This window comes from Cherax quadricarinatus, chromosome 6, assembly GCF_038502225.1.
Source record: "Cherax quadricarinatus isolate ZL_2023a chromosome 6, ASM3850222v1, whole genome shotgun sequence".
Classification (NCBI taxonomy): Eukaryota; Metazoa; Arthropoda; class Malacostraca; order Decapoda; family Parastacidae; genus Cherax; species Cherax quadricarinatus.
The window spans coordinates 14,674,690-14,701,196 of NC_091297.1; the positions used below are offsets into that span (position 1 = coordinate 14,674,690).

The 26,507-nt window shown below is 42.8% G+C and overlaps 1 protein-coding gene across 1 annotated transcript in view; it reads right to left on the reverse strand.

Annotated features, from left to right (window-relative positions):
- Positions 1-15,132: 15,132 nt before the first annotated feature.
- The window catches only part of LOC128692338 (caspase Dronc), a 22,857-nt gene continuing 11,482 nt past the window's right edge, over positions 15,133-26,507 (reverse strand). The window contains exons 2-3 of the mRNA XM_053781461.2: positions 17,983-18,033; positions 15,133-17,677 (exon numbers count right to left, since the gene is read on the reverse strand). Coding sequence (XP_053637436.1) covers positions 15,576-17,621 — 2,046 coding nt within the window. The 5' untranslated portion in view covers positions 17,622-17,677; positions 17,983-18,033 and the 3' untranslated portion in view covers positions 15,133-15,575. The remainder of the gene's footprint in view (positions 17,678-17,982; positions 18,034-26,507) is intronic.

A 26,507-nucleotide genomic window follows, 5' to 3' on the forward strand; every position in this document is an offset into this window, starting at 1 on the left:
TGTTTGTGTGTGGTGGGTCCACATTCGTGTGTGTGTGTGGTGGGCCCACACTCGTGTGTATGTGTTTGTGGTGGGTCCACACTTGTGTGTTTCTGTGTGGTGGGTCCACACTCGTGTGTTTCTGTGTGGTGGGTCCACACTCGTGTGTTTCTGTGTGGTGGGTCCACACTCGTGTGTGTGTGTGTGTGTGTGTGTGTAGTGGGTCCACACTCGTGTGTGTGTGTGTGTGTGTGTGGTGGGTCCACATTCGTGTGTGTGTGTTTGTGGTGGGTCCACACTCGTGTGTTTTTGTGTGGTGGGTCCACACTTGTGTGTGTGGTGGGTCCACACTCGTGTGTGTGTGTTTGTGCGTAGTGGCTTCACACCCGTTTGTTTGTGTGTGGTGGGTCCACACTCGTGTGTGTGTGAGTGGTGGGTCCACACTCGTGTGTGTGTGTGCCTTGGGTCCACACTCGTGTGTGTGTGGTGGGTACACACTCGTGTGTGTGTGTGTGATGGGTCCACACTCGTGTGTGTGTGTGGTGGGTCCACACTCGTGTGTGTGTGTGTGGTGGGTCCACACTCGTGTGTGTGTGTGCGGTGGGTCCACACTCGTGTGTGTGTGGTGGGTACACACTCGTGTGTGTGTGTGGTGTGTCCACACTCGTGTGTGTGTGTGGTGTGTCCACACTCGTGTGTGTGTATGTGGTGGGTCCACACTCGTGTGTGTGTGTGGGGTGTCCACACTCGTGTGTGTGTATGTGGTGGGTCCACACTCGTGTGTGTGTATGTGGTGGGTCCACACTCGTGTGTGTGTATGTGGTGTGTCCACACTCGTGTGTGTGTATGTGGTGGGTCCACACTCGTGTGTGTGTATGTGGTGGGTCCACACTCGTGTGTGTGTGTGGTGTGTCCACACTCGTGTGTGTGTGTGTGGTGGGTCCACACTCGTGTGTTTGTGTGTGTGTGTGTGGTGGGTCCACACTCGAGTGTGTGTGTGTGGTGGTGGGTACACACTCGTGTGTGTGTGGTGGTGGGTTCACACTCGTATGTGTGTGTGGTGGGTCCACACTCGAGTGTGTGTGTGTGGTGGTGGGTACACACTCGTGTGTGTGTGGTGGTGGGTTCACACTCGTATGTGTGTGTGGTGGGTCCACACTCGTGTGTGTGTGTGGTAGGTTCACACCAGTGTGTATGTGTGTGTTGTGGGTACACACCAGTGTGTGTGTTTGGTGGGTCCACACCAGTGTGTGTGTGTGTGTGTGTGTGTGTGTGTGATGGGTTCACACTCGTGTGTGTGTGTGGTGGGTCCACACTCGTGTGTGTGTGTGTGGTGGTGGGTCCACACTCATGTGTGTGTGTGGTGGGTCCACACGTGTGTGTGTGTGTGTTGTGGCTCCACACCCGTGTGTGTGTGTGGTGGGTCCACACTCGTGTGTGTGTGTGGTGGGTCCACACTCGTGTGTGTGTGTGGTGGGTCCACACTCGTGCGTGTGTGTGTGGTGGGTCCACATTCGTGTGTGTGTGTGGTGGGTCCACACTCGTGTGTGTGTGGTGAGTCCACGCGTGTTTGTGTGTGGTGGGTCCATACGTGTGTGTGTGTGTGTGTGTGTGGTGGGTCCACACGTTTGTGTGTGTGGTGGGTCCACACCCGTGTGTGTGTGTGGTGGGTCCACACTCGTGTGTGTGTGTGTGGTGGGTCCACACTCGTGTGTGTGTGTTTGTGTGTGGTGGATTCACACCCGTTTGTTTGTGTGTGGTGGGTCCACACTCGTGTGGGTGTGTGTGGTGGGTCCACACTCGTGTGTATGTGTGTGTGTGGTGGGTCCACACTCGTGTGTTTGTGTGTGTGTGGTGGGTCCACACTCGCTTGTTTGTGTGTTATGGGTCCACTCTGGTGTGTGTGTGTGTGCGTGTGTGTGTGTTTGGTGGGTCCACACTCGTGTGTGTGTGTGTGTGTGGTGGGTACACACTCGTTTGTTTGTGTGTGGTGGATCCACACTCGTTTGTTTGTGTGTGGTGGGTCCACACTCGTTTGTTTGTGTGTGGTGGGTCCACACTCGTTTGTTTGTGTGTGGTGGGTCCACACTCGTGTGTGTGTGTGGTGGGCCCACACTCGTGTGTGTGTGTGGTGGGTCCACAATCGTGTGTGTGTGTGTGTGTGTGTGTGTGTGTGTGTGTGTGTGTGTGTGTGTGTGGTGGGTCCAGACTCGTGTGTGTGTGTGTGTGAGTTTTGGGTCCACACTCGTGTGTGTGTGTTTGTAGTGGGTCCACACTCGTGTGTTTCTGTGTGGTGGGTCCACACTCGTGTGTGTGTGTTTGTGGTGGGTCCACACTCGTGTGTTTCTGTGTGGTGGGTCCACACTTGTGTGTGTGGTGGGTCCACACTCGTGTGTGTGTTTGTGTGTGGTGGGCTCACACCCGTTTGTTTGTGTGTGGTGGGTCCACACTCGTGTGCGTGTGTGTGTGTGTGAGTGGTGGCCCCACACTCGTGTGTGTGTGTGTGTGTGTGGTGGGTCCACACTCGTGTGTGTGTGTTTGTGGTGGGTCCACACTCGTGTGTGTGTGTTTGTAGTGGGTCCACACTCGTGTGTGTGGTGGGTCCACACTCGTGTGTGTGTGTTTTTGTGTGGTGGGTCTACACTCGTGTGTTTCTGTGTGGTGGGTCCACACTCGTGTGTTTCTGTGTGGTGGGTCCACACTTGTGTGTGTGGTGGGTCCACACTCGTGTGTTTCTGTGTGGTGGGTCCACACTCGTGTGTTTCTGTGTGGTGGGTCCACACTCGTTTGTTTGTGTGTGGTGGGTCCACACTCGTTTGTTTGTGTGTGGTGGATCCACACTCGTTTGTTTGTGTGTGGTGGGTCCACACTCGTTTGTTTGTGTGTGGTGTGTCCACACTCGTTTGTTTGTGTGTGGTGGGTCCACACTCGTTTGTTTGTGTGTGGTGGGTCCACACTCGTTTGTTTGTGTGTGGTGGGTCCACACTCGTGTGTGTGTGTGGTGGGCCCACAATCGTGTGTGTGTGTGGTGGGTCCACAATCGTGTGTGTGTGTGTGTGTGTGTGTGTGTGTGTGTGTGTGTGTGTGTGTGGTGGGTCCAGACTCGTGTGTGTGTGTGTGTGTGTGTGTGTGTTTTGGGTCCACACTCGTGTGTGTGTGTTTGTGGTGGGTCCACACTCGTGTGTTTCTGTGTGGTGGGTCCACACTCGTGTGTGTGTGTTTGTGGTGGGTCCACACTCGTGTGTTTCTGTGTGGTGGGTCCACACTTGTGTGTGTGGTGGGTCCACACTCGTGTGTTTCTGTGTGGTGGGTCCACACTTGTGTGTGTGGTGGGTCCACACTTGTGTGTGTGTTTGTGTGTGGTGGGCTCACACCCGTTTGTTTGTGTGTGGTGGGTCCACACTCGTGTGCGTGTGTGTGTGTGTGAGTGGTGCACCCACACTCGTGTGTGTGTGTGTGTGTGTGGTGGGTCCACACTCGTGTGTGTGTGTTTGTGGTGGGTCCACACTCGTGTGTGTGTGTTTGTGGTGGGTCCACACTCGTGTGTGTGTGTTTGTGGTGGGTCCACACTCGTGTGTGTGTGTTTTTGTGTGGTGGGTCCACACTCGTGTGTTTCTGTGTGGTGGGTCCACACTTGTGTGTGTGGTGGGTCCACACTTGTGTGTGTGGTGGGTCCACACTCGTGTGTTTCTGTGTGGTGGGTCCACACTCGTGTGTTTCTGTGTGGTGGGTCCACACTCGTTTGTTTGTGTGTGGTGGGTCCACACTCGTTTGTTTGTGTGTGGTGGATCCACACTCGTTTGTTTGTGTGTGGTGGGTCCACACTCGTTTGTTTGTGTGTGGTGGGTCCACACTCGTTTGTTTGTGTGTGGTGGGTCCACACTCGTTTGTTTGTGTGTGGTGGGTCCACACTCGTTTGTTTGTGTGTGGTGGGTCCACACTCGTTTGTTTGTGTGTGGTGGGTCCACACTCGTGTGTGTGTGTGGTGGGTCCACAATCGTGTGTGTGTGTGTGTGTGTGTGTGTGTGTGTGTGTGTGTGTGTGTGTGTGGTGGGTCCAGACTCGTGTGTGTGTGTGTGTGTGTGTGTGTGTTTTGGGTCCACACTCGTGTGTGTGTGTTTGTAGTGGGTCCACACTCGTGTGTTTCTGTGTAGTGGGTCCACACTCGTGTGTGTGTGTGTTTGTGGTGGGTCCACACTCGTGTGTTTCTGTGTGGTGGGTCCACACTTGTGTGTGTGGTGGGTCCACACTCGTGTGTTTCTGTGTGGTGGGTCCACACTCGTGTGTGTGTTTGTGTGTGGTGGGCTCACACCCGTTTGTTTGTGTGTGGTGGGTCCACACTCGTGTGTGTGTGTGTGTGTGTGTGTGGTGGGCCCACACTCGCGTGTGTGTGTGTGTGTGGTGGGTCCACACTCGTGTGTGTGTGTTTGTGGTGGGTCCACACTCGTGTGTGTGTGTGTGTGGTGGGTGCACACTCGTGTGTGTGTGTGTGATAGTGCACACTCGTGTGTGTGTGTGTGTGTGGTGGTGCACACTCGTGTACGTATGGTGGTGCACACTCGTGCACGTGTGGTGGTGCACACTCGTGTGTGTGTGTGTGTGTGTGTGTGTGGTGGTGCACACTCGTGTACGTGTGGTGGTGCACACTCGTGCACGTGTGGTGGTGCACACTCGTGTGTACATAACATTATTTATGTGTCTCAAACACTTAAACATTATGTGTACACACATGAAATAAAATATTATAGTGAATTGAATTTTATTTTGTCCTGACGTAAACTCTTATCTGAGTCAACATTTCTCATCCAGGGGTCCGCGGACCCCTGACGGGGGCCGTGGTCCCCTGGCTCATGTGAACTGTAGTTTTGACTTTTTGTTTAGTGGGTTTAATTAAAGCCTATCGACTACAGGAGGGTCATTAAGGCTGCAGGAGTATTATATGCAACCTTCTATGTATACACGTCTATATAATTATTTATTTCCTATACTATCTATGTAGTTTTTGCATGTCATACTTTTGCAATGTATAGACCATTGCAGTGTGTTGGTCTTAAAACCATTGCTGTGTACTGGTCTTAACACCATTGCTGTGTACTGGTCTTAATACCATTGCTGTGTACTGGTCTTCATACCATTGCTGTGTACTGGTCTTAATACCATTGCTGTGTACTGGTCTTCATACCATTGCTGTGTACTGGTCTTAATACCATTGCTGTGTACTGGTCTTAATACCATTGCTGTGTACTGGTCTTAACACCATTGCTGTGTACTGGTCTTAATACCATTGCTGTGTACTGGTCTTAACACCATTGCTGTGTACTGGTCTTAACACCATTGCTGTGTACTGGTCTTAATACCATTGCTGTGTACTGGTCTTAATACCATTGCTGTGTACTGGTCTTAATACCATTGCTGTGTACTGGTCTTAACACCATTGCTGTGTACTGGTCTTAACACCATTGCTGTGTACTGGTCTTAATACCATTGCTGTGTACTGGTCTTAACACCATTGCTGTGTACTGGTCTTAATACCATTGCTGTGTACTGGTCTTAACACCATTGCTGTGTACTGGTCTTAATACCATTGCTGTGTACTGGTCTTAACACCATTGCTGTGTACTGGTCTTAACACCATTGCTGTGTACTGGTCTTAATACCATTGCTGTGTACTGGTCTTAACACCATTGCAGTGTGTTGGTCTTAACACCATTGCTGTGTACTGGTCTTAACACCATTGTTGTGTACTGGTCTTAACACCATTGCTGTGTACTGGTCTTAATACCATTGCTGTGTACTGGTCTTCATACCATTGCTGTGTACTGGTCTTAATACCATTGCTGTGTACTGGTCTTCATACCATTGCTGTGTACTGGTCTTAATACCATTGCTGTGTACTGGTCTTAATACCATTGCTGTGTACTGGTCTTAATACCATTGCTGTGTACTGGTCTTCATACCATTGCTGTGTACTGGTCTTAATACCATTGCTGTGTACTGGTCTTAATACCATTGCTGTGTACTGGTCTTAACACCATTGCTGTGTACTGGTCTTAACACCATTGCTGTGTACTGGTCTTAATACCATTGCTGTGTACTGGTCTTAACACCATTGCTGTGTACTGGTCTTAATACCATTGCTGTGTACTGGTCTTAACACCATTGCTGTGTACTGGTCTTAATACCATTGCTGTGTACTGGTCTTAACACCATTGCTGTGTACTGGTCTTAACACCATTGCTGTGTACTGGTCTTAATACCATTGCTGTGTACTGGTCTTAACACCATTGCAGTGTGTTGGTCTTAACACCATTGCTGTGTACTGGTCTTAACACCATTGTTGTGTACTGGTCTTAACACCATTGCTGTGTACTGGTCTTAATACCATTGCTGTGTACTGGTCTTAACACCATTGCAGTGTGTTGGTCTTAACACCATTGCTGTGTACTGGTCTTAACACCATTGTTGTGTACTGGTCTTAACACCATTGCTGTGTACTGGTCTTAATACCATTGCTGTGTACTGGTCTTAACACCATTGCAGTGTGTTGGTCTTAACACCATTGCTGTGTACTGGTCTTAACACCATTGTTGTGTACTGGTCTTAACACCATTGCTGTGTACTGGTCTTAATACCATTGCTGTGTACTGGTCTTAACACCATTGCAGTGTGTTGGTCTTAACACCATTGCTGTGTACTGGTCTTAACACCATTGTTGTGTACTGGTCTTAACACCATTGCTGTGTACTGGTCTTAATACCATTGCTGTGTACTGGTCTTCATACCATTGCTGTGTACTGGTCTTAATACCATTGCTGTGTACTGGTCTTCATACCATTGCTGTGTACTGGTCTTAATACCATTGCTGTGTACTGGTCTTAATACCATTGCTGTGTACTGGTCTTAATACCATTGCTGTGTACTGGTCTTCATACCATTGCTGTGTACTGGTCTTAATACCATTGCTGTGTACTGGTCTTAATACCATTGCTGTGTACTGGTCTTAACACCATTGCTGTGTACTGGTCTTAACACCATTGCTGTGTACTGGTCTTAATACCATTGCTGTGTACTGGTCTTAACACCATTGCTGTGTACTGGTCTTAATACCATTGCTGTGTACTGGTCTTAACACCATTGCTGTGTACTGGTCTTAATACCATTGCTGTGTACTGGTCTTAACACCATTGCTGTGTACTGGTCTTAACACCATTGCTGTGTACTGGTCTTAATACCATTGCTGTGTACTGGTCTTAACACCATTGCAGTGTGTTGGTCTTAACACCATTGCTGTGTACTGGTCTTAACACCATTGTTGTGTACTGGTCTTAACACCATTGCTGTGTACTGGTCTTAATACCATTGCTGTGTACTGGTCTTCATACCATTGCTGTGTACTGGTCTTAATACCATTGCTGTGTACTGGTCTTCATACCATTGCTGTGTACTGGTCTTAATACCATTGCTGTGTACTGGTCTTAATACCATTGCTGTGTACTGGTCTTAATACCATTGCTGTGTACTGGTCTTCATACCATTGCTGTGTACTGGTCTTAATACCATTGCTGTGTACTGGTCTTAATACCATTGCTGTGTACTGGTCTTAACACCATTGCTGTGTACTGGTCTTAACACCATTGCTGTGTACTGGTCTTAACACCATTGCTGTGTACTGGTCTTAACACCATTGCTGTGTACTGGTCTTAACACCATTGCTGTGTACTGGTCTTAATACCATTGCTGTGCACTGGTCTTAATACCATTGCTGTGTACTGGTCTTAATACCATTGCTGTGTACTGGTCTTAACACCATTGCTGTGTACTGGTCTTAACACCATTGCTGTGTACTGGTCTTAATACCATTGCTGTGTACTGGTCTTAACACCATTGCTGTGTACTGGTCTTAATACCATTGCTGTGTACTGGTCTTAACACCATTGCTGTGTACTGGTCTTAATACCATTGCTGTGTACTGGTCTTAACACCATTGCTGTGTACTGGTCTTAACACCATTGCTGTGTACTGGTCTTAATACCATTGCTGTGTACTGGTCTTAACACCATTGCAGTGTGTTGGTCTTAACACCATTGCTGTGTACTGGTCTTAACACCATTGTTGTGTACTGGTCTTAACACCATTGCTGTGTACTGGTCTTAATACCATTGCTGTGTACTGGTCTTAACACCATTGCTGTGTACTGGTCTTAACAACATTGCTGTGTACTGGTCTTAATACCATTGCTGTGTACTGGTCTTAACACCATTGCAGTGTGTTGGTCTTAACACCATTGCTGTGTACTGGTCTTAACACCATTGTTGTGTACTGGTCTTAATACCATTGCTGTGTACTGGTCTTAACACCATTGCAGTGTGTTGGTCTTAACACCATTGCTGTGTACTGGTCTTAACACCATTGTTGTGTACTGGTCTTAATACCATTGCTGTGTACTGGTCTTAACACCATTGCAGTGTGTTGGTCTTAACACCATTGCAGTGTGTTGGTCTTAACACCATTGCTGTGTACTGGTCTTAACACCATTGCAGTGTGTTGGTCTTAACACCATTGCAGTGTGTTGTTCTTAACACCATTGCTGTGTACTGGTCTTAACACCATTGCTGTGTGTTGGTCTTAACACCATTGCTGTGTGTTGGTCTTAACACCATTGCTGTGTGTTGGTCTTAACACCATTGCAGTGTGATGGTCTTAACACCATTGCAGTGTGTTGGTCTTAACACCATTGCTGTGTGTTGGTCTTAACACCATTGCAGTGTGTTGGTCTTAACACCATTGCAGTGTGTTGGTCTTAACACCATTGCAGTGTGTTGGTCTTAACACCATTGCAGTGTGTTGGTCTTAACACCATTGCTGTGTGTTGGTCTTAACACCATTGCAGTGTGTTGGTCTTAACACCATTGCAGTGTGTTGGTCTTAACACCATTGCAGTGTGTTGGTCTTAACACCATTGCTGTGTGTTGGTCTTAACACCATTGCAGTGTGTTGGTCTTAACACCATTGCAGTGTGTTGGTCTTAACACCATTGCAGTGTGTTGGTCTTAACACCATTGCAGTGTGTTGGTCTTAACACCATTGCAGTGTGTTGGTCTTAACACCATTGCTGTGTGTTGGTCTTAACACCATTGCTGTGTGTTGGTCTTAACACCATTGCAGTGTGTTGGTCTTAACACCATTGCAGTGTGTTGGTCTTAACACCATTGCAGTGTGTTGGTCTTAACACCATTGCAGTGTGTTGGTCTTAACACCATTGCAGTGTGTTGGTCTTAACACCATTGCTGTGTGTTGGTCTTAACACCATTGCAGTGTGTTGGTCTTAACACCATTGCTGTGTGTTGGTCTTAACACCATTGCTGTGTGTTGGTCTTAACACCATTGCTGTGTGTTGGTCTTAACACCATTGCTGTGTGTTGGTCTTAACACCATTGCAGTGTGTTGGTCTTAACACCATTGCTGTGTGTTGGTCTTAACACCATTGCTGTGTACTGGTCTTAACACCATTGCTGTGTGTTGGTCTTAACACCATTGCTGTGTACTGGTCTTAATACCATTGCTGTGTACTGGTCTTAATACCATTGCTGTGTACTGGTCTTAATACCATTGCTGTGTGTTGGTCTTAACACCATTGCTGTGTACTGGTCTTAATACCATTGCTGTGTACTGGTCTTAATACCATTGCTGTGTACTGGTCTTAACACCATTGCTGTGTACTGGTCTTAATACCATTGCTGTGTACTGGTCTTAATACCATTGCTGTGTACTGGTCTTAATACCATTGCTGTGTACTGGTCTTAATACCATTGCTGTGTGTTGGTCTTAACACCATTGCTGTGTACTGGTCTTAATACCATTGCTGTGTACTGGTCTTAATACCATTGCTGTGTACTGGTCTTAACACCATTGCTGTGTACTGGTCTTAATACCATTGCTGTGTACTGGTCCTAATACCATTGCTGTGTACTGGTCTTAACACCATTGCTGTGTACTGGTCTTAATACCATTGCTGTGTACTGGTCTTAATACCATTGCTGTGTACTGGTCTTAATACCATTGCTGTGTACTGGTCTTAATACCATTGTTGTGTACTGGTCTTAATACCATTGCTGTGTACTGGTCTTAATACCATTGCTGTGTACTGGTCTTAATACCATTGCTGTGTGTTGGTCTTAACACCATTGCTGTGTACTGGTCTTAATACCATTGCTGTGTACTGGTCTTAATACCATTGCTGTGTACTGGTCTTAACACCATTGCTGTGTACTGGTCTTAATACCATTGCTGTGTACTGGTCTTAATACCATTGTTGTGTACTGGTCTTAATACCATTGCTGTGTACTGGTCTTAATACCATTGCTGTGTGTTGGTCTTAACACCATTGCTGTGTACTGGTCTTAATACCATTGCTGTGTACTGGTCTTAATACCATTGCTGTGTACTGGTCTTAACACCATTGCTGTGTACTGGTCTTAATACCATTGCTGTGTACTGGTCTTAATACCATTGCTGTGTACTGGTCTTAATACCATTGCTGTGTACTGGTCTTAATACCATTGCTGTGTGTTGGTCTTAACACCATTGCTGTGTACTGGTCTTAATACCATTGCTGTGTACTGGTCTTAATACCATTGCTGTGTACTGGTCTTAACACCATTGCTGTGTACTGGTCTTAATACCATTGCTGTGTACTGGTCCTAATACCATTGCTGTGTACTGGTCTTAACACCATTGCTGTGTACTGGTCTTAATACCATTGCTGTGTACTGGTCTTAATACCATTGCTGTGTACTGGTCTTAATACCATTGCTGTGTACTGGTCTTAATACCATTGTTGTGTACTGGTCTTAATACCATTGCTGTGTACTGGTCTTAATACCATTGCTGTGTACTGGTCTTAATACCATTGCTGTGTACTGGTCTTAATACCATTGCTGTGTACTGGTCTTAATACCATTGCTGTGTACTGGTCTTAATACCATTGATGTGTACTGGTCTTAATACCATTGCTGTGTACTGGTCCTAATACCATTGCTGTGTACTGGTCTTAACACCATTGCTGTGTACTGGTCTTAACACCATTGCTGTGTACTGGTCTTAATACCATTGCTGTGTACTGGTCTTAACACCACTGCTGTGTACTGGTCTTAATACCATTGCTGTGTACTGGTCCTAATACCATTGCTGTGTACTGGTCTTAACACCATTGCTGTGTACTGGTCTTAATACCATTGCTGTGTACTGGTCTTAATACCATTGCTGTGTACTGGTCTTAATACCATTGCTGTGTACTGGTCCTAATACCATTGCTGTGTACTGGTCTTAACACCATTGCTGTGTACTGGTCTTAACACCATTGCTGTGTACTGGTCTTAATACCATTGCTGTGTACTGGTCTTAACACCATTGCTGTGTACTGGTCTTAATACCATTGCTGTGTACTGGTCCTAATACCATTGCTGTGTACTGGTCTTAACACCATTGCTGTGTACTGGTCTTAATACCATTGCTGTGTACTGGTCTTAATACCATTGCTGTGTACTGGTCCTAATACCATTGCTGTGTACTGGTCTTAACACCATTGCTGTGTACTGGTCTTAATACCATTGCTGTGTACTGGTCTTAATACCATTGCTGTGTACTGGTCTTAATACCATTGCTGTGTACTGGTCTTAATACCATTGTTTTGTACTGGTCTTAATACCATTGCTGTGTACTGGTCTTAATACCATTGCTGTGTACTGGTCTTAATACCATTGCTGTGTACTGGTCTTAATACCATTGCTGTGTACTGGTCTTAACACCATTGCTGTGTACTGGTCTTAACACCATTGCTGTGTACTGGTCTTAACACCATTGCAGTGTACTGGTCTTAACACCATTGCAGTGTACTGGTCTTAACACCATTGCTGTGTACTGGTCTTAACACCATTGCAGTGTACTGGTCTTAACACCATTGCAGTGTGTTGGTCTTAACACCATTGCAGTGTGTTGGTCTTAACACCATTGCAGTGTACTGGTCTTAACACCATTGCAGTGTGTTGGTCTTAACACCATTGCAGTGTGCTGGTCTTAACACCATTGCAGTGTGTTGGTCTTAACACCATTGCTGTGTACTGGTCTTAACACCATTGCTGTGTACTGGTCTTAATACCATTGCTGTGTACTGGTCTTAATACCATTGCTGTGTACTGGTCTTAATACCATTGCTGTGTACTGGTCTTAATACCATTGCTGTGTACTGGTCTTAATACCATTGCTGTGTACTGGTCTTAACACCATTGCTGTGTACTGGTCTTAACACCATTGCTGTGTACTGGTCTTAATACCATTGCTGTGTACTGGTCTTAACACCATTGCTGTGTACTGGTCTTAATACCATTGCTGTGTACTGGTCTTAATACCATTGCTGTGTACTGGTCTTAATACCATTGCTGTGTACTGGTCTTAATACCATTGCTGTGTACTGGTCTTAACACCATTGCTGTGTACTGGTCTTAACACCATTGCTGTGTACTGGTCTTAACACCATTGCTGTGTACTGGTCTTAACACCATTGCTGTGTACTGGTCTTAACACCATTGCTGTGTACTGGTCTTAACACCATTGCAGTGTACTGGTCTTAACACCATTGCTGTGTACTGGTCTTAACACCATTGCAGTGTACTGGTCTTAACACCATTGCTGTGTACTGGTCTTAACACCATTGCTGTGTACTGGTCTTAACACCATTGCAGTGTACTGGTCTTAATACCATTGCTGTGTACTGGTCTTAATACCATTGCTGTGTACTGGTCTTAATACCATTGCTGTGTACTGGTCTTAATACCATTGCTGTGTACTGGTCTTAATACCATTGCTGTGTACTGGTCTTAATACCATTGCTGTGTACTGGTCTTAACACCATTGCTGTGTACTGGTCTTAATACCATTGCAGTGTACTGGTCTTAATACCATTGCTGTGTACTGGTCTTAATATCATTGCTGTGTACTGGTCTTAACACCATTGCTGTGTACTGGTCTTAACACCATTGCAGTGTACTGGTCTTAATACCATTGCTGTGTACTGGTCTTAATACCATTGCTGTGTACTGGTCTTAATACCATTGCTGTGTACTGGTCTTAACACCATTGCTGTGTACTGGTCTTAACACCATTGCTGTGTACTGGTCTTAACACCATTGCAGTGTACTGGTCTTAACACCATTGCAGTGTACTGGTCTTAACACCATTGCAGTGTGCTGGTCTTAACACCATTGCAGTGTACTGGTCTTAACACCATTGCAGTGTACTGGTCTTAACACCATTGCAGTGTGCTGGTCTTAACACCATTGCAGTGTACTGGTCTTAACACCATTGCAGTGTACTGGTCTTAACACCATTGCAGTGTACTGGTCTTAACACCATTGCAGTGTACTGGTCTTAACACCATTGCAGTGTACTGGTCTTAACACCATTGCAGTGTACTGGTCTTAACACCATTGCATTGTCTTAACACCATTAGTGTGTTTACAGTGTACTGGTCTTAACACCATTGCAGTGTACTGGTCTTAACACCATTGTAGTGTACTGGTCTTAACACCATTATAGTGTGTTGGTCTTAACACCATTACAGTGTGTTGGTCTTAACACCATTATAGTGTGCTGGTCTTAACACCATTACAGTGTGTTGGTCTTAACACCATTACAGTGTGTTGGTCTTAACACCATTATAGTGTGCTGGTCTTAACACAATTTCTGACCTTTGTTACAAAATACGACATCTATTATCATAGATATCTACCAGAGATCACTAGAAGGTCAACATTACTTTCCGTGTAGCCGCAAGTCTGTCGCTGGTTTTGTAACATTTCGTTCCTCCGCGTCCACAACCAATTATCGTGTATCGTACTGGGTTTGTTACAGCGTTCTGGCATCACAACTGGATGAATACAAACCAAGTAAAAGTTTGAGAATTTTATTAACAAAAAGCTGTCTAAGTGGGTTAATATTTACAGTTAAACGTAAACTTTAGAAATAATGAAGATAGATTCCTATACATCTGTACATTCAAATTAACTGTACTATCAGTACTCTGCTTATGATAATGTACACAAAAATACTCTCAAAGAAACTGATCCATCTGGTTCGTTACTGTAATGAAATATACTCAAAAGTACAAGAGTAATGTATGTGTTTATGTGTACATGTGCTCGGTAGATTTAATTTTGAATGTGACTGAGAAAACGAGTTCCTAGATAAACTGACTTCTGACCTATGCTTCCTTGAACAACAGGATCACCAGTTCGCCAGAAACAGCAAAATGGATACTTACCCATCGATACCATGCCTAACCCTTCTAGGGTAGGGTAGGTGCCTGAGCCCGAGCCTTTAGCTCATAAGACTGTCATTCCCATTAGCCCCCTTGGGGCGGGGATTGCAGACCAGAGAGGCCTAGCTTGTGGCTAGGCCTGGGGACAGTTGGTCCCAAAGATGAGGAGGTACTTGTGCCTCCTCCCATGGGAGACTTAGGTCTCAGACACTCCCTGAAGAGGGAGCCAAGGCCGGGCCACCACTTGGAAAAGGCCCGGGCCGGGAGAATACCAGCTAATCTTTAATAATAACAGCAAAATGCACCCAGCAGCCGTCAGCAGCACAGCGTCAAGACTAAAAAAAGACCCTAACTGGGGACACTCGGCAAGTATTCTACATAAGACAAAAAAAAAAAAACTTCTGTATCCGAGCTCACCAAATTCCAAACTGCGACTACAACAGTGTATATGCAAGCACCAGGTATGTCTAGAGACTCGAGTACCACCTCTGGCTGGTACTCACCCAGGCAACGTCTCTCTGCTCTCTCTGGGAGAACACGGGTTTCCTCTGTTCATGTCATATAGAATCTGTGTTTTGGTAATATATGTTTCCGTTGGTGAGCCGGAACATGCATCTCTCAACTCTGTGCAACTCTGTTCACAAGGCATTATTTCGAGATAATAATTTCTGATGTTTTCTGAGGTTGTGTGGTGAGACAGTCTCTGTGCTTCAGGTCCCGAGTCGCAGTTTGCAAGTTGGTGAGCTCGGATCCAGAAGTTTTTTTTTTTTTTGTCTTATGTAGAATACTTGCCGAGTGTCCCCAGTTAGGGTCTTTCAGTGTTAAGATCAGCACCAGTGCTGGTCTTAGCACTAGTTCCTATGGCTACGCGAACTTTCGTTACTTTAATTTACAAAATATATATATATATATATGTTGCATTATAAAGCAATATAACATTTTGCAGATCCCGATGAAGGTGAATGAACCGACCATAAAAGAAAATCTTTCCTTTTAACTCCATTAAATCTGTATACCATATAACCTGTTATAATTAATATACCCAAGAGAGGTTTACCCAGTGTTATGAACAATGCATCATAGAATAAGTAAAAAGTCTTCTTTAACATGATATATCACATATTACTTTTGTGTTTGACATCGATTTTATCTTGGTGTATACCGAGACGATCTGCCACTTAATATAAACTATTTTCTACAGGAAATGGTGTTTGAATTTCACATGTATGGTAATTGCTTCGGACAAGGGGAAAATCTCTGCCTAAATTCTACTCGACCTTTCTCAGATGGTAACATGTCTGCAAAAGGGTATCTTTTCTGGGTTGAAGTAGAAGGACTTATCAAGTCCGTTGTTGGTCCTCTCGCACGTCTGGCGGGGAACTGTGATGGGATCGTCCTTCTGTAATGTCTTCGTCATGTATGTGGAGACTTTCCTGACGAGAATGTCGATCTCATCCTGGTAGGCAGATTCGGCGAAGACGTAACATATCGCCTGGATGAGCAACGATCCCTTGTGAGGGTCCCGATGAGAGAGTTCTCCTGGGGATGTGGAGAATATTGAATACATGTCTGAATATCTCTGGATGCCCTCTCGTGGCACTGCTGGTAAGTTCCGAGTGTCAGTGTGGTAGAACACATCGTCCCCGTAATGTTGTGCTTCTGAAGGTTCTTCACTCTCTCTTTCATCTGTCACATGAGATATGTTTACATCGGGAAAAGAACACAGAGAAGAAACCGAGGCATTTCTACTTATTTCCTCGATTGCTAAGTAAAATGGACTTTTTGGATCGATATCTGCAGTTGCTGCGTCCCCCTGGCTGTGTGGCTGCAGCTTCTGCACAGCTTTACGAACTTCTTCGCGGATAATTTGCAAAAGATCATAATCATTGTTTATATGCCTCCGTACTGTTATATCAGATAACTCATTTGGAAAGTTCCGACAAAACTGCAGTATAAATATCTTCGGTTTTCCTTTCAGTAGTTTGCAGTGAATATTGTCGAAGATGCGATACACTTCCATAAGATCCACTTCCTGGTTATCTGAGGTGAGAAAAGTCTTGGGTCCAGAGCCGTGACTCATGATGATGACAACACAAGAACACAATACCTCGTGTTTCCTTTCGCGACTGAACTTTAAAATTTTGTCCATAAATTCTTGTTTGGTGATGTAGCCTGTTAGACAGTAAGTGTTCATGCGGTGGCTGTAACCATAACCCATCTGCTGGAAGAGGTTCAGCAGGTTCTCGTAGTCTATCTCAGAACCTTCTCGCTCAGGGTGTTTATTATCTTTAAACTTGGAGAAGTTACTTATAAAGACCAGGCCTCTGGGTGTCGAGTCGTTCCTGTAAGCTCCATCACTCTCGCCATAAACCTTGGTATATTTGACAGTGATGTGTGATGAGGTGTTACCGCGACCTCGATGCCGGATTCTCTTCATGTTCGGAAAGAGATCTTGAGCCTCGGAACTCTCGCAGTTTTCTAAATAAGTTAATACCTTTTTACTTGTTTTCGGGCCAGATGCGGCTCTTGAAGGAGTTTCATCCATTTCGAGAATACATTCTGACGTCAATGCACATTCACTCATGTTTCTCTGAGGCCATGATTGACTGCAACGCTGAACTGTAACGGAAGAAAGTCGTTTTTTATCCTCAGATTTAACCGATAAATCGTCCCCGTTATCTTGTGCTTCAGTGCCTAAAGGTGGGTCGGATGTCGCCTTGTGCCGTTGACGCGGGGTCCTCTCGGTCCTCTCTTCCTTAAAGACATTATCCTCAGGTTCGAAGCGGCAAGAGGATTGTTGTAGGTTGTGTGTGTTGCTAGCGGCGCTGTCACTTCTTAGCACACTCTTGCACAGATGAACTGCTGTGTTGCAAACCTCACTTTCTGTACGACCTTTTACAATGTTATTGGTAGTCCGACTTTCCTGGAGACCTGTAGCAATGATGAGTGAAACTTTACTCTCTTCGGTGTGACTTTTAGCAAACTTATCAGAAACTTTACTCTCCATGGTGTAATCTTCAGCAAAGTTATCACTGCCTTGACTCTTTTCGGTATGATCTTTAGCAATAGTATCTGGAACTTTACTCTTTCCGGGATGACTCTTGGCGAATTTATCATTAACTTTAGTCTTCTTGGTGTGTTCCTTAGCTCGTTCTTTACCCTGACTCGTCTTGATACGATTGTCAGCAACAGTATCCGAAACTTTATTCTCCATATTTGCACCTCCCAGTGTTGCCTCATCTTCGTTTTTAATGGGCCTCATCTTCTTCTTCCTCTTCTTGGTTCTAAACGTGTCCACGAAAATGCGATACATTCGTCTCCAGCCCATAGAGCTCCAGCTTCTGGGACAGGTGTGCTCTCACAAATGACCTCCCTCACTCTCACCTGTGAGGAAATGATCACTTTGTCAGTTTAGGTATGTAAAGTGCTAGTAAATGATCGTAATTAATATTTTACAATGCTTAGTGCGTCATGCATATTAGTAGTAGTAGTAGTAATAGTAGTATTGGAAGCATTCAACCTGTAGGGGGTCATACAGCACGTGGAAGATATTAAATTGGGGAAACTTACTACTGTTGTTATTTTAAGAACAAAAGGCTTGGAAGTGCAGCACCAGACTAGCTACGTTAACTCTCCCATTATCATTATTTTTTTCAAATTAAGTTATGTTATAATCTCTGAATACTTACAGTTCAGTTGACCCAACGACGTAACCTCATTAATGAGACTCCGAACCTAATCTGTAAAATTTTGAACCATTATTATTATTATTATTATTATTATTATTATTATTATTATTATTATTATTATTATTATTATTATTATTATTTAAAAAAGCTAAACTTTTGCGGATCATACATGGGCACGAAGGAGGGATCCTGACGTCTGAGGTAACAAGTGTGAAAGGGGTGACTATGTATGAAAGATAAAAGTTAAATTTAGAGTAATAAGTTAGTCTTGATTAATAAATTATTGCCAGCATCTGCGTTAAAGGAGGCATTTACAGGGAAGATGGAAGCCAGAGAGAGAGCATCAGTGAGTTAAAAAAAACGTCGAAGATGAGTCTACGTATCCTTTGCTAAACAAGAGAATCAATTAAAAGATCTTAGATATTCAGCAAGACCCAACAATTCTGGCAGAGAGGCAGGCACCAGGCATCTCTCCATGACATGTCCAAGTGTGAGAGTTGTGTATCCGATACACAGTAGCGCTCGTATCATTTTCCCACATCCGAGACGATGGAAGGTTGGCCAGAAACGAAATCATGGTTTGATTAAAAACAGTTTGTGGTTCATCAACGCTAATATAAACACTGAATGTGCTAAGACAGTACTGGAAGACAGTTGGTAAAGCATAAAGACCTGCTGGAGACTGGAATTACAAAGCGCGTAAGTTCACTGTCCTAACACCAGAATGTCAGCAAAATGTGATATTGTTGTACCTGCTGAAGAAGCGATACATTCAGTGTTGAATGTGAAGGAAAATGGGATGCAAAAAGCCAAATCTCTGAAGAACTTGTAAAGAACTTAGGTAACCTGAGACTACAAAGAAAAAAGCAGACAGAAGTAACGAAAATAATAGTAGCCAAAAAGTGCTTGTAACTCCCAAGTGAAAGTATTAGTTGTCTCCGGAAAGCGTCACCAGATCACGCTATCGCGAAAAAAAAAATACGCATCAAACACCATTGACGACTTTGGAGCTTTGTAGAATCTATGTGTAAATGAAAATGCTGAAGGATGAGGCAGCAGGTGGCCAAAAACAAGATGTGAGACTATGGGAATGTAAGGTGAAAGTGACACACTCGGACCACCAGGATCTTACAAGGCGGAGAGGAAGAGGATAATAAGGAAGAGGATGGAAGGAGAAGGGAGGCAGACTGATGGAAATAAGAATATGGAGACAGAGACCAAAGGAGTCAAATAAAGACGGGCGACACCTGTGTTTCATTATTACGAACATCATGATTGTTCATGAAGACTATGATAAACAATATAATGCAGACAATGTGTATAATTAAAGGGTTTTTGAAATTTCTGATACTTGGTGGGCAGTGAAATGTTCAAACAGAAGTTGCTAGACAGGAGTGTCTTTTATCGCAGTCCTGTCTAGAAAGATGGCAGTGTGATGCAGAGGTGTCACACACATACACAGAGATATGACACACACAAAGGCGACACACATACACACAGGTGTGACACACTCACCTACACAAAGGTATGACGCAGTATCTGTTAAGTAGTTGTGTATACAGTGATTAACAGCACCTCGGCTACGTGTCCTATCTGATAAGATAAGGCTGACCAGCAACTGGTATTACCGCCAGCATATATCTGATGGTAATGGCCTTGCTACGTCACTCTCAGGCACACACATGACTCGACCCCTGCACTCACATATAAGTTAGTACATATAGGAGAGTACATACACACACACATACTGACAGGCCCAGCGCTTTACTGCTTCGGCTACGAGGCTTCTAAATAGGAAAGATTAGCAAGCAGTACTTCTGTCCATGTTTCCCTCAGAGGCAGCAACAGTAACCCAACTGAACTTTTCCCGCAGCCCAGTAGCCGAAGTGTTAGAGAGCTGGACCTGTCAATCTAGGGACCACGGTTCGAACCTCCCGTCCAACCTGAGGTGTGTGTGTGGGGGGGGGCTTGTTATAATAAGGTTAGGTAAGTTTTCTAAGGTTCTTGTGGTGTAAAATTTTAAATTTTTACATTAACATTAATGAAAAAAATATATCTTTAAACGTATATGAGAAAATTTTAGAAAGGACTTAATTTTATACGAGTTCTTGCTAATTGACCAGTTTGACCTACTAGGCACGACATTATATACATGATCACAGTAAACAGGTGATATCACAATATGCAGAACACCCATTGTGAAAAAATAGAAGAATGCCATGCTCTTTCGAGACTTCTCACATTATCAAGGAACTATAAAATAAAAGGTTAACAGGAAGGCATATAAGGACGAGACTACACCTCACTGCCACCCACAACAACACCTGACCTTTTATGATGTATGTAGGTAGTTAGGTGATCCATGAAATACAGCTTATATTCTACCCAAAAAAAAAATTCTTTAATGTATTTTAAATTCCACCCTAATATTAACTTGTCTAATGTATCTTAAATTCTTCCCAAATTTTATTAATTATAAATGAATCCAATTTGTATAACCCAAAAGAAATATTCATATTATTTTCATAACTACTTTTCATGAAACAAGATTCATTTATATTTCTGTCGATCATGGACTTGCTTAATGCAACTTTCTCAACTTTATGAAAATCAACTGGATGGTTAAAATCTCTCACATAAATAGAGCATTAGGATCTTGTCCAGTTATGATGTTATATTTATGTTGTGTTAATCTTAGTTTGAGACTTTTACCAGTTTGATCGTAATAAACTTAATCATATATTTTACAAGGAATCTTATAGACACATCCGTCAGTATTTCTGAGGGAATTTCTTATCAAAAGTTTTTTAACTGTATCAAGATTTTTAAATACAACTTTGATATTAAAATTCTTAAGTAGAGAAGGCATATCAACCAATTTTTCATGGTAAGGGAGAACCAACATATTTGTAATAATGTTGGTAGAATTACCGACAACATGATAAGTATAAGGACACAAGTGCAACTAATGTGACATTTTATTCTGGCAACGTTTCGCTCTCCAGGAGCTTTGTCAAGACATTGATAAAGCTCCTGGAGAGCGAAACATTGCCACAATAAAATGTCAGATTAGTTGCACTTGTGTCCTTTTACCTAACATATTTTTAGTTGAATAAGGTTGGTTGTCCCTTCGTATTGTAGAAGGTATTTCTAACAATTTTAAAAGAGTTATCAACTAAGTTTCTAGGGTATTTTAGATCATTAGATATTTCATAAGTTTTTGAAATTTCTTCATCTATGATTTCTGGGCTGCAAATACGTAAAACTCTCAAAAACACTGATGAGAATACAGACAGTTTAGGTTCATCTTGATGTGAAAAATAACAGTGTACATAGGAACAGTTATTTGTTGGTTTTCTGTAAATTTTAAATTTAAAAATATGGTTCCCTTTATTAATTAAAACATCTAGAAAAGGTGTAGTCTCGTCCTTATATGCCTTCCTATTAACTTTTTATTTTTATAGTTCCTTGATAATGTGAGAAATCACGAAAGCGCTTGGAATTCTACTATTTTTTCCACAGTGGTTATATATATATATATATATATATATATATATATATATATATATATATATATATATATATATATATATATATATATATATATATATATATATATATATATATATATATATATATATATATATTTTATCACACTGGCCGATTCCCACCAAGGCAGAGTGGCCCGAAAAAGAAAAACTTTCACCATCATTCACTACATCACTGTCTTGCCAGTGTCTCCATTCACTCCTATCAAACACGCTCAAGCATGCCTGCTGGAAGTCCAAGCCCCTCGCACACAAAACCTCCTTTACCCCCTCCCTCCAACCCTTCCTAGGCCGACCCCTACCCCGCCTTCCTTCCACTACAGACTGATACACTCTTGAAGTCATTCTGTTTCGCTCCATTCTCTCTACATGTCCGAACCACCTCAACAACCCTTCCTCAGCCCTCTGGACAACAGTTTTGGTAATCCCGCACCTCCTCCTAACTTCCAAACTACGAATTCTCTGCATTATATCACACCACACATATATATATATATATATATATATATATCATACATAGTTCTTTGTCTACCTACCTCCTACACCATACACTTGCAACATCTGCCACATTGCCCCCCTATCCACCCTGTCATACGCCTTTTCCAAATCCATAAATGCCACAAAGACCTCTTTAGCCTTATCTAAATACTGTTCACTTATATGTTTCACTGTAAACACCTGGTCCACACACCCCCTACCTTTCCTAAAGCCTCCTTGTTCATCTGCTATCCTATTCTCCGTCTTACTCTTAATTCTTTCAATTATAACTCTACCATACACTTTACCAGGTACACTCAACAGACTTATCCCCCTATAATTTTTGCACTCTCTTTTATCCCCTTTGCCTTTATACAAAGGAACTATGCATGCTCTCTGCCAATCCCTAGGTACCTTACCCTCTTCCATACATTTATTAAACAATTGCACCAACCACTCCAAAACTATATCCCCACCTGCTTTTAACATTTCTATCTTTATCCCATCAATCCCGGCTGCCTTACCCCCTTTCATTTTACCTACTGCCTCACGAACTTCCCCCACACTCACAACTGGCTCTTCCTCACTCCTACAAGATGTTATTCCTCCTTGCCCTATACACGAAATATATATATATATATATATATATATATATATATATATATATATATATATATATATATATATATATATATATGTCGTGCCGAATATGTAAAACTGGTCAATTAGCAAGAACTCATTTAAAATTAAGTCCTTTCTAAAATTTTCTCTTATACGTTTAAAGATATATTTTTTTCATTAATGTTAATGTAAAAATTTTTAGTTTTGCACCAGAAGAATCTTAGAAAACTTACCTAACCTTATCATAACAAGAACAATTTATTTTAGCCTAACCCGAATATATATATATTAGATTTGTTTACAATAATTTAATAATAAAGAAACACAACGAAACATATTTTTTTCGTTAGATTCAGAATGATTTTGGCGAAATTATTGCATACACAAATTTTCACTTGTCCTATATGGCAAGATGAACGTTGCTATTTAAGCCAAGATCGCAAGTTCTGCCTATTCGGCACGACATATATATATATATATATATATATATATATATATATATATATATATATATATATATATATATATATATGCAAATATAATGGAGGTGAGAATAAGCGATCTTGATGCCCATGATGGACTGTATCTCCTCACAAAGTGTCTAACTCTACCAAGACTCACTTGCTGAGGTGTGGACCCTCTTCTGACAACCCAACCCTCAACGAATATGACTCACTCCTGTGATAAGTCTTTAAGAAAGGACTGAATCTGTCACTGGAAGATCAGCAATGGGATCAAGCAACCCTCCCAGTGCGACTGGAAGGCATAGGGATGCGCAAAGCAACGCAGGTTGCTTTACCTACATTTCTGTCTTCGTCTTTGGCTTCCAGTGGATTAATCAAGAAGATTGTCACGAACGCTTGAGAGACGCGGTAGGAGCTCAAGATCCCAGGTTCATTGAAGCAGCCGTACGGTGGGACATGCCTGCAGACTCCTCCAGTAGACCAGCTCCTCCCAAAGAGCACAAACGGTCCCACTGGGACAAACCGATCATGGAAAAAAGCGCCAACACAATGCTCACCAACGCTTCAGGAAAGGACAAAGCTCGTCTCCTAACAGTGAAGGCACCACACTCAGATTTCCTAGCTGTTCCCACTTCCTCCCTGGGCACTAGACTCGACCCACAGGCCATTCAGATTGGTGTTGCTCTTCGCCTAGCCGCCCCCATCCTCACCAAACATAGGTGTATTTACGGCAGGGCGAAAGCTGATCAATTCGGACTTCATGGTCTCGTGTGTCACACATCAGAAGGGAAGTATGCTAGACATGAGGAGGTCAATGGTAAGCAGATTGCCTGGGACTACACCTGTGCAGCCACACTGGCAGACACCTACTTGCCATACTCCCTAGCTGAAGGGGAGTGGAGCCGCCAGCCACAGAGAGACCCAGAAGATCCGCAAATATGAAGGCCTTCCATTTGATATACACTTCATCCCAATAGGGTCGGGGACCCTTGGAGCGTGGGGCAAGTGTTTTCTAAAGTTCCTCAAAGAGCTGGGTGAAAAACTCATCATAGAAACCAAGGACCACAGGGTAGCCAACTTCCTCTTTCAGAAACTCAGTGCTGTAATCCAAAGGGAAAATGCCTGCAGCATTCTGGGCACGCGGCCCACCGCTGGGGAGCTGCATGAAGTATTCGAGATGTAGCTCTGAGTTATTATCTATGTTGTGCTACTCCCTATTGTATTTTTGTCAATGTATTTTGTCTTTAAATAAAGCTCCCACAGAATATAAAATATAGGGGGTGGTAGGAGAAAACAATATTCAAACAGTTTCAGGGAGAACCTTGAGTTCTCCCTGAAGCAAGTTATTCTTTATTCTTTTCTCCAAGGATGAGGGTCCCCAACTCAGTTCCAGAGGTGGTATCTCCCTATTATATATATATATATATATATATATATATATATATATATATATATATATATATATATATATATATAATATGTCGTGCCGAATATGTAAAACTGGTCAATTAGCAAGAACTCATTTAAAATTAAGTCCTTTCTAAAATTTTCTCTTATACGCTTAAAGATATATATTTTTCATTAATGTTAATGTAAAAAATTTTAATTTTGCTCCAAAAGAATCTTAGAAAACTTACCTAACCTTATTATAACAAGAACAATTTATTTTAGCCTAACCCAACTAAATGTATTTTAGATTTGTTTACAATAATTTAATACTAAACAAACACAGTGAAATATATTTTTTTCGTTAGGTTCAGAATAATTTTGGCGAAATTATTGCATACACAAATTTTCACTTGTCCTATATGGCAAGATGAACGTTGCTATTTAAGCCAAGATCTCAAATTCTGCCTATTCGGCACGACATATATATAATATGTATATATATATATATATATATATATATATATATATATATATATATATATATATATATATATATATATATATATATATAATCTAAAGGGCTCTGAAACCAGATCTGCTCCCCCCAACAACTACAGTCTCACTGGGATGGCCCAATAGTGGAGAACATAGCTTCAGAGTGTGTCAGGGAAGGATAGAGCTCGCCTCCTGGCAGTGAGAGCTCCTCATGCAGGGCATTTTCTGTTGGCTGTTCCCAACTCCATCCTTGGCACACGCCTCGACCCACAGACCAACCGCATTGGTGCTGCCCTTCGACTTGCCGCCCCTATTCTCACCAAACACAGGTGTACTTGTGGCAGTGAAGCAGGAAACCGATTCAGGTATCATGGTCTTGTGTGCCGTAAATCCGAGGGAAAGACTGCAAGACATGAGGTTAATAACACTATCAAGAGGAGCCTCACAACAGCTGGATACCCAACAGTAAGGGAGCCACCCCAACTATACAGATCTGATGGCAGCCAGAAGCGTCCCGATGGTATCACCCTTCAAGCCTTGACACACGGTAAGCAAGTGGTGTGGGACCACACATGTGCATCTACCTTGGCTGATACCTATCTCCAATACACCAGGGAGGAAGGAGGGGCAGCCGCCAGCTTCAGGGAATCCCAAAAGTCTAGAAAATGTGGAGAACTTGCCCATCATTATATGTTTGTTCCCACAGGCTCAGAGACCCTTGGCTCATGGGGAAAGAGTGCATCTAAGTTCTTTAAGGAGCTAGGCAAAAGACTCATCATGGTAACTAGGGATACCAGGGCAGCTAGTTTTCTGTTCCAGCGAATCATTGCGGCTGTTCAGAGGGGTAATTCCTGCTGTATTTTGGGCACGCCTCCCAGCTCTGAAGAGCTGGACGAGATTTTCACATTATTATCAGTGACAAGTAACAATATGTACTAGACATATATCTGTCACATCTCATGTACTGTATGTGTCATCTTTGTATCAACAATGTATCTCTTAAATCTGCTGTACCATATTATGTAATAAAATATTCCTATTGGTAAAAAAGAATGAAAAGATGGGGTGGTAGGGGAAGTGAAATATTCAAACGGCTTCAGGAAGAAATCCAAATATTCTTCCTTGAAGCCTTTAATCCACTTCTCCGAGGCTATGGGTTCACCGGTGGTGGACCCCATCTATATATATATATATATATATATATATATATATATATATATATATATATATATATATATGTCGTGCCGAATAGGCAGAACTTGCGATCTTGGTTTAAATAGCAACGCTCATCTTGCCATATAGGACAAGTGAAAATTTGTGTATGCAATAATTTCGCCAAAATCATTCTGAACCTAACTAAAAATATATATTTCACTGTGTTTGTTTAGTATTAAATTATTGTAAACAAATCTAAAATTTATTTGGTTGTGTTAAGCTAAAATAAATTGCGCTTGTTATAATAAGGTTAGGTAAGTTTTCTAAGTTCCTTTTGGTGCAAAATTAAAAATTTTTACATTAACATTAATGAAAA